This window comes from Limanda limanda, chromosome 9, assembly GCF_963576545.1.
Source record: "Limanda limanda chromosome 9, fLimLim1.1, whole genome shotgun sequence".
Classification (NCBI taxonomy): Eukaryota; Metazoa; Chordata; class Actinopteri; order Pleuronectiformes; family Pleuronectidae; genus Limanda; species Limanda limanda.
Genome location: NC_083644.1, coordinates 5161358 through 5174615, shown reverse-complemented (window position 1 = coordinate 5174615; position 13258 = coordinate 5161358). Strand labels below are relative to the sequence as shown.

General features: G+C 43.0%; 1 protein-coding gene across 1 annotated transcript in view; it reads left to right on the top strand.

Moving 5' to 3' along the window:
• Positions 1 to 13258, top strand: part of bcar3 (BCAR3 adaptor protein, NSP family member) — a 39365-nt gene that overhangs the window by 3124 nt on the left and 22983 nt on the right. Inside the window, exons 2-4 of the mRNA XM_061078057.1 lie at positions 3655 to 3829; positions 4338 to 4598; positions 9328 to 9370. Of these exons, the coding sequence (XP_060934040.1) occupies positions 3663 to 3829; positions 4338 to 4598; positions 9328 to 9370 (471 nt within the window). The 5' untranslated portion in view covers positions 3655 to 3662. The remainder of the gene's footprint in view (positions 1 to 3654; positions 3830 to 4337; positions 4599 to 9327; positions 9371 to 13258) is intronic.

Here is a 13258-nt window from a genome sequence, read left to right as displayed (position 1 = left end):
GAGTATTATGTCTTTTAGAACACGGTCAAGGTGTTCCTTCCAATATTAGAGCTGCACAGAAGGAGACACACAGTTTACAGCCTGGATTAAAGTTATATTAAACTGTAATTAACCGTGCGTACCAACAATACACACATTATTTATCTGCGGCTTTTTAAAGTAAAGCTATTGTTTGTAAAGAAAATGCATGTGTGATAATGTCACGAAATGCCGTTTTCAGACATGAACTCTTGAAAAATAGAGTGAAATAGTTTATCTTTCGCGTTTTAAGAACCCAGGAGAAAGACAGCAGGAGATTTTCCGGCTCAGACTCGTTCACAACAACAGGAAAATGACTGGAAATGCTCAGGCGAGGGGGCGGAGCCTGTAGAGCAGAGGAGGAGGCCGGGCATGACGTATAAATTCTCATGCCCTTATAACCAAAAGCTCTCTACACTTCATTGTTTTCTTCCACTTTCACTTAAAAACCTCACCCAGTCACTCGATTTGTTTCTCACGTGGGCTCACTCCGGCATTTTACTACTGGGGATCCGGCAGGACAAGTTCTAGACAATATCCGGAGCAAGGGACTTGGACATTTGTGTTCTCACATACAACTCCTCCAGAAAATTCCAGGAGTTCAGTGCATATCTGGAAGCAGCATATTTGTATTACCTAATCAGATCCTTTTCAGCATATAAACCTCACAGGGTCCAAATGATAAGTCCTGACGAGGAATGGTTGAGGTTATAAGAAGGATCAAGATTAAAGTTAGAGTTTGTCCACAGTGAATGGAAGTCGGTGCAGTGTCCTGATAAGAATAGTTGTGTGTGTGAGTGTGTGTGACGTGCAGGGCGAAGTGACCGGGCGCCGAACAGCTGGAGGGAGGAGAGAATAAGGCCGGGGGGGAGAAAGAGGAGGAAGCAGACAAAGGACAGAAAGATGGTGATGGTGATGGAGTGAGGAAGCAAAAAGAAGTGCTGACCTCATGATGGACAGACAGAGGGAGGGAGGGGACAAGAAATGGAAAGATGGATGAGTCGGGGGGATGGAGAGGGTGATGAAGGAGAAGAGAGATGGAAGGAGAGTGAGACTTTTCACACCTTCGCTCCCTGAAGAAATAACTTCCTGTTGCTTTTGGCGTGAATAATTTATTGATAAGATTAATTGACGGACTATTCATGTGCGTGAGTGCTGTCTGGGTTTCCACTCAGGGGGAGTCGCTGCTTTCTCCTCTGCAGGAAGGCGTGTGTGTCTGGCAGATGGTCAGGGACACACACACACACCCACAGACACACACACACACACACAGACACACACACAGCTGACCATCCCTGAAGGTCTCATAATAGGTCTTTCTCCTGTTGTCGTCCAGCCTCTCTCTTCATCCCCACTGTGACCTAACATGCCTTAGCAGGACTTTTACAGTGTGTGTGTGTGTGTGTGTGTGTGTGTGTGTGTGTGTGTGTGTCTGTGTGTGTATTGACCTGGCCAGCTGTTCCTTTCTCTAAACCATTTGCATTTTTATTGATATTCATCATCACAAGCTCATTGGTCCCCGGCCACAGTCTAGTCTTGGGCTTAGGTTCATTTTAAAATGGTTTAAGATAAGATCCTGTGGTTCGTCCTTTAGCCTAAATCATCTTCATCCATATTAACAATGGTCGTGTTTGTAAACAGGGATCAGATCTTCTCACAGTGAGATGAGGGATTTACTTGAGCAGACGAGGAAGTGGAGCTGTTAGTGAAAGTGTTGTTATCTGTCGTCCATGTTAGTCAAAGTGGATGTTGTTTGTTTTTCAGGAAGAGAACGTGGGTTTTGGTGTCATTGTTTTCCAAAAGTTACAAAATTCTACTTGTCCAGATTACGTCCATCAGTGTTGCTGGATTTATTTTTGAGCTTTTTGTATCTGGATCGGCAGAAACTGAGATGTTTGGAAACAATGTTGAAAACTTATTGATGTGGCCTAAAACTCAACTGTGGACTTTTCAAGCTAAAACTGGGAACATAGACATTTTTAAAAGTTTTAGAAGTTGGTAAACACATAGAAAACAGTTTGGAAACATTCAACGTTATGAGCTAAAACATGTCAGAATCAGAATCAGAATCAGAATTCTTTTTTTTGCCACGTATATTTGCATATATTGGAAATTGCCATGGTGTGGTAGGTGCACTGTAAATAAAAACAAAACAACAATATATACAGTAAGATTCTACGATTCACTCGGCTCCTGTCTTCTATTGTACGGTTTCTTTGGAATACATGACTTCTGCATCTACAAGAAATAAGTTGTCGATCCCCAGTTTAATCTGCAGCTACCTTCTCCGATCATAATCAGGCTGTTGAGACGCAGACACAATAACAAACAGCAGCTCAGTGGCTCACGACAGATTCTCTAGTTTGCTGAGATTAGAGATACAGGACGAGTTTCTCTAATCTCCGACAATCCATCTGTCGACATGTTCGTCAGCTCAGGTTATTTTAGTTCTGTGCGCTGACTAACTGCTGCTGGGTGAGTGACTCAGGGCAGATGATGGCCGTCCACTCGTCATCTTCACGCACCAGGAGGATTCATCAAGATCCCGTCCTGTGTTTTCCAACCCTGCCCGTCTATCTGTCATATTCATCTCTGTGTAATTATACCCACTTGTCTGTGTGTCACCAGATTAGATCTATAACCCGTGAGCAACACATGACGATTTCTACAATAACTAAAAATATGAAGTTTGGTAGTGAAGTGTTTAAAGCAGTTGAAGCGTTCTCAGAGGATCTATAACTAACCTGGAGTCAGACCTCAGGTGAATAGATAGAGTCTTGGTTGTTTCTTCCACCGAGCAAAATAGTTTTACATTTAAATCTTTTAAAAACAGAAGAGTAGATGTGTTGGAAACATGACTGTTCGTGTTTTACATTCACTGGTTCAGAAGATCTTCAGTTACAATCAGAGTGAAAAGATTCAGGGATTAAATTTCAAACCGATGTTTCAGGCCGAAGCATCTGAGCGGAGTCGGATTTCAATCACAGCTTCTGCACAATTCTCCAGGTGTGAAACTAAAGCTGAGGAGCCGTGTGCACTTATATGTTTGTGGTCTTTGTTATTTAAGGCTAATCTCATACAAAAAACAGATTTATAAAGTATTTAAATGACAAATACTTTGTTTTTGCGTTGGATTCAAAAAAACAGAAAGTCAGAAGTCAGCCTTTCAAACGTTGTGTAGTCAGAGTCAAATTACCAGGCTCAAAATACTTTTATTATCTAATGACAAGTTTTATGTCCCCCCCCAGGCAATGTGTGTATTTCCGTGTGATGATGATGTGTAAGAGTATGTTGCCACCGTGTGAGTGTATTGGTTCAGGCACCTGTTGTTCTGACTCTGGTTGTGCGTGTGTTTGTGTATCATAATATTTCATCTTGGTGAACGCTGTACGTCAGTGTGTGTTTGTGTGTTTCAGATCATGTGTCTTTTTGCAGCAGTGTGTCACACAGTGTGTTACGTATCACCCTCCTGATTGTGTTACCGGGTTACACAACTGTTTTCTCATTAACTCCAAAGTGCTGTGTGGATGTGTGTGCAACTTTGGATGATCGCTATACAAAAACAGTTCATTTTCCATTTTTAAACGGTAAATCAGAATTGTATTATTTACATTTTTGTTGTGTGTTCATTTCCAGAGTTGAGGATGATGGCCGAGGGGCGTTTTGCGAGTCTGCCCAGGTCGCTCCATGCACATCACGGCCTGGAGGGAGGCCCCGCCCACCCTGGCGCCCCCAGCAGCAGCTCCTACTCCTCCAGGAGGCTCCAGGCCTCGCTCGCCTCCTCCATGGATCTCCTCAGCTCCAGGCCGGGGTGAGTGGGTCGGGTTGACCTCAAATAATGAGTCATATGAAGCTTTAAATACTTTGTTCTTTCCAGTATTTAGTGTTTTCTATGAGACAACTCAGCTCGAGGAGATTCTTATGAATTGTGTTGGATTAACAAGCTGGTTCCCAGGAAAACAAATATCAGAAATAATCATATTCTTCGTTATCCCCTCGATATGATAGGATGAAATATTTGAAAACAAACCCACAAACCATAATTCAAACCTTGACTAAAAGCCCAAACTTTTAGATAAAATACACCAAATGTCAAGAAACTAAAAACAAGTAAGTAAATATTTCCGTTTGTTTCCATCTCAGCTTGGACAGCATGGCCTCTTACCTCAGAGCTCTTCGGATTGTAACGTTAAACCGAATGATTAAGAGGAGATTTACGTGGACGTGATCCCATCTGGACGGGGATTTCTTTCAAAGCATCAAAAAAATCTTCTCAAATTCTTCCTCTTCTTTCTCTTACCCCCCCCCCCTTCCCCCAGTTTTCCTCCGGGGCAGAGCGCTGGCCTCTCAGAGATTCCCGCCGCCGCCTACCAGCCCGTCTCCATCCATGGGACCATGCCTCGCCGCAAGAGGGGGGGGAACAACCTCGCCCTCGCCCACGGGAACTACACCTGGGACCCCAGAGCCAATCACACGCAGGCGTTCGGTTGTGGGAACACGCCTTTGTCGCCCGGGCACGTCCATCAGCCTCTGACTTCACCGCTGGTCCAGAACATCCTGGACGACTTCCACGGTTACAGGTAAACACAGATGAGGAACTTGTCTTTATGAATCAGTTACCTTATCTATGATGATAATAACGATGGAGATGGAGGAGAAGAGATGTGGATGAAAAGCAGGAGACTATTAAAGAAAGACTCCACAGATGATTGATCTTTTCAAATAGTGGTTCTGAAAATGGTGAAGCTTGTTTAAGCTGCAGCTGTAACACGTCAATCAATCATTTAATTCATTGAATTGTGATTTGACAGGAATTTAAATGTGAGAAATTTCAATAATCATATTTCTGAGACGCTTTGGATATTAAGCTGCTTTCAGGCACCAAACATTTTTTTGGAAATACGTTGTAAATGAAACTTTATCCAAGATCTGTTTTCTGTGAAGGTGCAAGCAACAACCTTTTCAGAATCACGTTCAAGCCTCAGAGGATCATGGAGGCTCTAGAAAAATAAAACTTTCAGAGAAGAGGTTTGGAGTTGGATGGAGAAGAGAAAGGAGAGGTAGTGAAGCGAGCCCTGAGGGGGGTGCAGCAGCTAGCTCGACTTCAGAGGGAACACGCACACACACACACACACACAGACACACACACACACACACACCTCTTCCCTCATCATGTCCTCCCATCTTTCCATCTCTAGTATAGAGTTACAACAGACTGTATCTGATGTAGCCAGCTTTGCGTGTGTGTGTGTGTGTCTGAGTGTGTGTGTGTGTGCGTGTGTGTGTAGCCCCCAGCAGTTGGGTTACCTTTGTAGGTCAGGGTGTGGCAGGACAGATCCCAGATTACTGTGAACTCTTTGTCTGCCGCTCCATCTCTCCTCCTCGGTGCTGGATACATTTCACAAACCGCTGACACACAGCAGGACGATTTGTCCAGGTCGGATTCAGCCGGTGCAGCTGGTTCGATACAGAAGCTCTCAGGCTGATGCTCGGTGTTTGATTCATTTTTGTTAGTTACTGCGCCCTTGTGCTTGTTTCTTTTTGAAATGTGAGACTCTGATGTCTTTTTAGTCGTAATGTTCCAGTTGAGCCGGAGATGATCTTAGTGAAAACATCAGTGATTGTCTGGAGATCAGAGAAATGGCCTCACAACTAGAAAGAAAGCTCATAAATATATGATTGACGTGTTGTATGTTCTGATTTGATCTATGTTTTATTTGATTGACGTATGACCTCCACCAAAGAGGTTATGATACATTAAGGGAACTAATATACAAAAACATTCACCCTCACTCATGTTGTTAAAGATCTCAGCTCTTTCCTGTTGTCTTAAAAGTCCCAGCAGTTGAGTTGTTCCACACACAGATATCAGACTGTATCTTTGAGGTATGTAACCACTGGCCGGTTGGTCTTGACTTTCCATTGCTCATGCTGTCAGCTGACCTTTGACCCCTGACCTTATGCTGCACCAGCTCCCCATTGGTCACTTTGCCTGAGGGCATCTCGACAGACCACCAGGAGAGGAGGAGGGGGAGGAAGACGGATATAGCAGAAAAGAAAGAGTGGAAAGTAGAAAGAGAGGGATGAGAGGGGGGTGCAGACGAGGAACAAACAAGAGGAAGTTCAAATCCTTTTAATTCCCCTTTCCTCTGTTGATTGTGTTTGGAGTAACTCAGATCTTTTACCCCAAAATAGTACTTAAAAACAATAGTAACAGTTTTTCAAATCTGTCGAACTGCACCCATTGGACGGTTCTAGCTGTCAATCACACCGTATCCATTGTATATCTGCCTCTAAATGAACCATAATCTAATAGATTATCTTCATGCTGTATTGAAGAAGATTTGAAACTAGAAATTGAGACATAAACTCCTTAGAAAAATGTTTACCGTTAAATAATCATTAGCGACACAGATCTAGAAAGTGGTGAAACAGATCCAGGAGCAGAGATTTTACATCAGGAGAAGCAGTAATAATATACTGTTTAATTTAAGAACATAGAAAATCAGTAGATTAAATATGGTTTTGACAGTGACTTCAGACAGTGGAAGCACAGCGCCCTCTGTGGGCCGCCTGCAGACCCTGCATGCTGCTCATCCACTCTCTCCACTCTCTCCAGTGTCACTCTCCCTCTCTTCCTCTCTCATCCTCCCCCTCCCACGCACACACACACAAACACACAATCATGGTGCAGTCCCTAAGTGAAGCCAGTTGTGGTCGTGCTGAGTATTGTGTGGTGAAGCGCAGAAGAACAACAGTAGCCAGAAAAAGACTGTGGCGAGCGCTGCCCTCCTCCTGCTCTTCACTTCTTCCCTCGGCTGTTTCTGTCCTGCCCGCTCGGCCTCTGTCCGGGTCACAGGTCAGATCTGTGGTCACTCGACAAGAAGAAAAATAAATCCAGAGTCTGATGTCGTTTCTGCAACATGAGCAGAAAAAAAATGCAAAGTTAGCTGTGGTCGGCGTGTGTCGTCTGGATCAGTCGACCCTCTCGCATCCACGACGCTTCTCAAGTCTTAAAGAGCTGGAATCAGGATCAATTAAGTGTCGCTCGATGAGATGAACTCCTCCAGCTAATCAAGTGAGCCTGACCTTTGACCTGCCTGAGGGACAAATGGGACGTTCAGCTCCAGGAGGGTTTGACGTGGGTGTTGTCTGGTATTCAGTGACAGTCACTGCAGCCGCCTGAGACAGGAGATCCAGGGCAGGGTTACCAGGGGCATGTGGCTGGTGTGGCGAAGGTGGTGGAGGTCCAGCCGACCACTGACCCCAGTGAAGCAACACACACCACCGACCCCAGTGAAGCAACACACACCACCGACCCCAGTAAAGCAACACAGACCACCAACCCCAGTAAAGCAACACACACCACCGACTCCAGTGAAGCAACACACACCACCGTCCCCAGTAAAGCAACACACACCACCGACCCCAGTAAAGCAACACACACCACCGACCCCAGTGAAGCAACACACACCACAGTCCCCAGTAAAGCAACACACACCACCAGACTCCAGTGAAGCAACACACACCACCGACCCCAGTGAAGCAACACACACCACCGACCCCGGTGACCAGTATCAAACTGAACTGTCTGATTTTAGTTGTTTTTTCGAGACCACAGAAACTTCCTGCGTTTTTCTTCATCATTCTTCTCCCTCATCTTCAGCAGCAGCTAAATACTAAACTGAACAAGAATAGCACCCGGTGGTGGAGCAGCGTTTGGCCCAGTTGTCCAGCCTCCCTGTGACCCTCAAAATGATAAAAAGTATAGATAATGGATTGATGGGAATGAGAAGACAAGGATTAAACAATCCTACACAGGATCTTGTCTAATAGAAGACATGTAAAAGAAAAAAAGGATGATATCATTTATTTATTTCTCCTAAAACACAGTGAAAAAAAGTGAAAATTGGTTGAGTGGTTTGTGTTGATGCACTGTGTGTGTGTCTTTGTGTGTGTGTGTGTGTGTGTCAGGATGTGTCGGATTAGAGCTCCCTTGGCCACACTCCGCTCTTCCACAGCGACCCGAGCACTCCACCCCTACGAATCGTGATCTGACGTTGTTGTGAATGGAGGCTTCTGTTCGGTTGCATAACTAAATCCTGCTCATTACGTGGAGCCACATTAGAACTGAGCGGCTTAGAGCTAAACATATTTGGTTCGGTAAGTAATGGACTGGGCTAATATTCCCGTGGGAACACCAGCGGAGGCTTAGGGGATTTTAACTACCAACCTTTTTTGTGAACGGAATCGGGGATTTGAACCTAATTACCTCCTTCACTGAGCCCCCCCCGGCTGTAAGCCTCCTGTCGGGAGATGGAGAGCTCTGGAAATACATGGAGTATGTGCACGAGTAGTAATTAACACAACGCCAAAATAAAATGTCTCACAATGTTTTCTGAACTTTTAAAGAAAGGGGGGAAAGTGCAGTGGCAGCCAGATGAGAGGATGATGCAGACTGAGGATGACGAGCTGCTGCTTGATGTGGTCCCTGAACAAAAATCAAAAACAAAATGCAAAAAGAGATTAATGCAAAAATGTTGTGTGTCTGTGTGTGTGAGTGTGAGTCTGTGTGTGAGTGTGTGTGTGCGTGTGCTCTCCCTCTAACCTCTCTGTGAATTTGTCAGTGGACTCAGAAGGGTAGGCGTGTGGCTGCTATGTGTGTTGTGGTGGGGGAGGAGAGAGAGAGAGAGTGAGGGAGGGAGAGAGTGAACATGTTTACCACCGACGGAGAAAGAGAGAGAGAGAGAGAGAGAGAGTGAGGGAGGGAGAGAGTGAACATGTTTACCACCGACGGAGAAAGAGAGAGAGAGAGAGAGAGAGAGAGAGAGAGAGAGAGAGAGAGAGAGAGAGAGAGAGAGAGAGAGAGAGAGAGAGAGAGAGAGAGAGAGAGAGAGAGGGAGGCAGATAGAGAGAGTCCCAGAGTTTGAGCACTTCACTTTTTGAATCTGGGATTTCATCAACTCTCTCTGTACAGATTTGAACTTTCCTCATCTAGAACATGTCTAACTTGGACCTGTGAAAATTATTTTGACCTTTTTCGGAAAAGTGCCACATCTCTCCTGAACCTCCTCAAGGAGCCGACTCCAGTTGTTCAGGAGCAGCAGCATCAGCACCAGCCTGGGACCCGATCGGACCCTGAACGGTTTCTATCAAGGATCTAAGAGCGTTTAGCCTTTCAAGAGACTTTTCTCTTCAAGTTTTTTTGCCTGGAGTGAATTTCATCCCAGAGAGGACGCAGGAGTTTCTGGTTCCCAGTAGCGAGATGTGCTCTCTAAACCGGACCTTGTCTCTGTCTGTGTTCCCCAGGGAGCCTGCTGCCGGCCCGGATGCCACGGTGGACTACGTGAAGGTAGGAACAACCACACGTGATGCCACATAAACTTAAAACCAAAGCAGCTGTAGTTACAGACAAGTGTTGAAAGTTAAGAAATCCTGAGATATTCTGCACAGTGTGTTTTAACTGGAGACACCATGTACCAGTGTGAGGTCTGTTCACGTAGATGTACACAGTTTTAGAACGATAACACAATCTGATGGACGGGTTGTACAAAGATAAATGATGCACAAACACAAATGAGGAAAACAGAGGATAAGATTCGGCCTGGTTTAGTAGACGAGCTGTTTCTTCTCTACACACTGAAGATAACGGTAATACTATTATCAATGCTTGTAATTTAAAACCCATTTAAACAGAATAAATATCTGGTGTCCGGGTAAAACAAAGGTCAAAACGTAAGTAATCTGATTACATCGTAATGTAAGTGACAAATGCAGGATATGAAACCACATTTACATCTGAAGTGTCAACATCATCGAGTAAATCCAGTTGCCGCCGAGCGACGAGGATAATACGACATTAAATCATACAAAGTGTCACCGTGCTGGGTGTCAACCTGCTGCAAATCATATTAACACACACACACACACACACGCACACAGACACACACGTGTTGACTGAGAGGTCATTCTCTTGTCACATTATCATCTCATTGACATTTGATGTGTTTTTCTGTCTGTGTGTTTGCTTTTCTGTCTTATTTAAAACACACAACCAGCTGAGAAATTGAGCAGAGAATCAAATCTGTGAATAACAACAACAGCTGTTTATTTATTATCTAATAGATCTAATTAAGTTTCACACTGTTTACAGACAAATTGATGGTACAAATTGAGACAGACACAAGGCCTATAATAAATAATTCAAGAAGTACAACTAGGCAAAGACATGATTAGTACAAGTAGAATAAAAGTTTAACCAGATGATGTGTTAATAACGTCACTTTTACTTTTAATCCACGTTTCATCCACGATAGAAGACGTCCTCTCCGAACTCTTGATGACAGATTACAGCAAACGGATCTTGTCTCTGTTATGTGAACTTATTTTAATCTTTATCAAAACTCACTTAAAACTAAATCCCTCAGGTTGAATCCAAGTTTCGTCGGGTGTTAAGAATTCATATTTTGTTATTTTCCCAAAGTCCGAAGTGTCTCCCTCAGTCAAAACATTTCGTTAATTGAAAAGTTTAAACCGGAGAATGTTTAAATAGTTTTGCTTGAGAAAAAAAAAGAATAATTGATAAGTGAAGTTTTTCAGACTGATGAATTGAATAAGCACAAACTGATCATTTCAGTTGGAGTTACATAACTTCACATCAGCACAGACCCCAGCTGTCCTGTGTGTTTGTCCCTTCATCTGTGAGTCTTCCCCTCCTTTCTTCTCCCGTCCATCCCTCTTTTCTCATCCATCCCTCTTCTCCTCCAACTATTAGCTCATATGTTTGGATGCTGACACCTCAGTGTGAAAAGCAAACTCAGGCCTTCCCACGAGAGCAGGCTGCACATGTGGGAGCTAACCTAACCACACACACACACACACAGACACACACAGACACACACAAACACGAACTCACTCTCACTCTCACACTTACACAAACTGCACTTTTGTGTATTTCAAATTAGGCTTGTGAGCAAGTGTCAATAGTGTGTTTGTGTGTGTGTCTGTGTTGACCATATATGGAGTTACTGTATCCAGTGTATAATAGAATATGTTTGAACGTGTCAGCTCTGGTCCTCCAGGTGTGTTTGCATTTCCAATGTGGCTGAAAACACTCACATACATCCACACATGCACACACATGCACACACATGCACAGACGATTCAGGTGCTCGATGTAATATCCGGTGGTGAAAGGTCAAAAGCACATTAATGGAGTCTGGGCCATGAGCCTTGTATTGTTTGGCCTCTGGTTGTTGTGTAGGACGATGTTTGCAGGGAAGGAAGTGTGTGTTGAGACCAGTTGTATAAAGTCATCACTTTCTTCTCTCTGCTCATGAACGTTTCCAGAGCTGCACGTTTGATTTTCTGAATTCTGCTCCATTAGCTGTTTTTTTTCCCCCTCACAGACAGGAAGTAGATTTATCTTTGAAGTGATGGCCGCTGGGTTAAATTTAAATTCTGCAGCGTAACTACTGAAATTACTCTACAAAGGTTTGGGCACAAATTAAGAAAAGTACGACATGAAAAACGGCTGAGACGAGAAATTCTCAAGCGATCTCCATAAATGAGTCATCAGCTCATCTGGCTTCTTTTTCCTATTTTTAAAGATCAGAAAACATTGTCAGACATTTTATTGTGACATTTGTTGTGTCTGCGTTTTCCTGTAACTCAACACAGACACACACATGAACATCAGCTTCCATGGTGACAGACAACAAACCAGAAGTAAAGATCTCTACATTTTTAGGAAATGTATATAACATGATAACTTGATTAAACTAAAGAATTTAAATACTCCGATAGATAATCTGAGAGTTTATTAGTCATCAGTACATTTGTGGATTTAAATACAAGATAGAAAAAATATAAAATCCAGCAAACACAAGTGCAGGGTTCAGATTCTTAGCTCCGAAGGAAACTGGAATAAAGTGTAATTCTATTGTCAATTAAGGAGAATATAATCAATTATTGTGGTCAAAATATTTTTGCAATATGTGGCAGTAAAGAGCATCACATTTGTTTCATGGTCTTTGATGAGAGCGAAAGCAAGAAGAGAAAGAAAGAGAGAGAGTCTGTTCTCCTGTTGATCATCTGTGACACAACTCCTCTTTCATTCTTTCTCTTTCATTCTCTCTCTCTCTGTCTTTGAGTCGAGTTGCTCTACAACCTCATGAGGCAGCTTCAAGAAACAGTAATCCTCTGTGTGTGTGTGTGTGCGTGTGCGTGTGCGTGTGCGTGTGCGTGTGCGTGTGCGTGTGCGTGTGTGTGTGTGTGTGTGTGTGTGTGTGTGTGTGTGTGTGTGTGTTTGCCAGCAGCTTTCAACGATGACAATTCGCAGTGTACAGTACACACACACACACACACACAAACACACACACACACACACACACACACACACACACAAAAACATAAATCAACAGGCAGGCTTCCTCTGAATCAAAGCTTAAAACGTACTTTGATCATTTTGCTTTCCCTCATTTGACCCAATTCCAGTTTTTATTTATATTGTAATAGTGGTTTCTAGATGTTTTATTCTTTTATGACAATTTTTATAGACTTATACTATTATAATAATGTATTATTATTATTGTTATTATTATCAGAATCGGAATCAGAAAGGATTTATTGCCAAGTAGGTTTACACCTACCTGGAATTTTCTTTGGGGTGCATACATTTAACATAAAGCATAAAAAAAAACAATAAGTACTTCACATAAGAAAGAAATAACTGTATATAAAACAAATATAAACAAGACATAAAAAGTTAAATAAAGAGTAAAAAGCAAAACAGATATATACATGATATAAAAAGTTAAATAAAAAGTAAAATGCAAAGCAGGAGAGAAATGGGGATGTGCAATATGCAATATACTGTTATGTTATGTGTGTAAATGTAACACTTTACAAATTATTATTATTATTATTATTATTACTATTATTATTATTATTGGTACAATGTCCTAGCTTTGTTTTTACTGTATTTAAAATGTAATGACTTGAACTGACCACATCGATTTCCTTTTCACTCAGTTAATTAGTTAATTAATTAATTTGACCGTCAGCTGACGTGTGTTGCTTGCTGGTAGACGCCCTCTGCTGCCCCCTAGTGGTCAGATCAGATTTACACAAACCATCAGTGTCCGACGTCCAAACCACAGAGTGACATTCACCAGCATCACCTTCCCAGTCCGTCAGCACGAGTTCAACCAGGCAAACACCCCCCTCCCCCCCCCTCTAC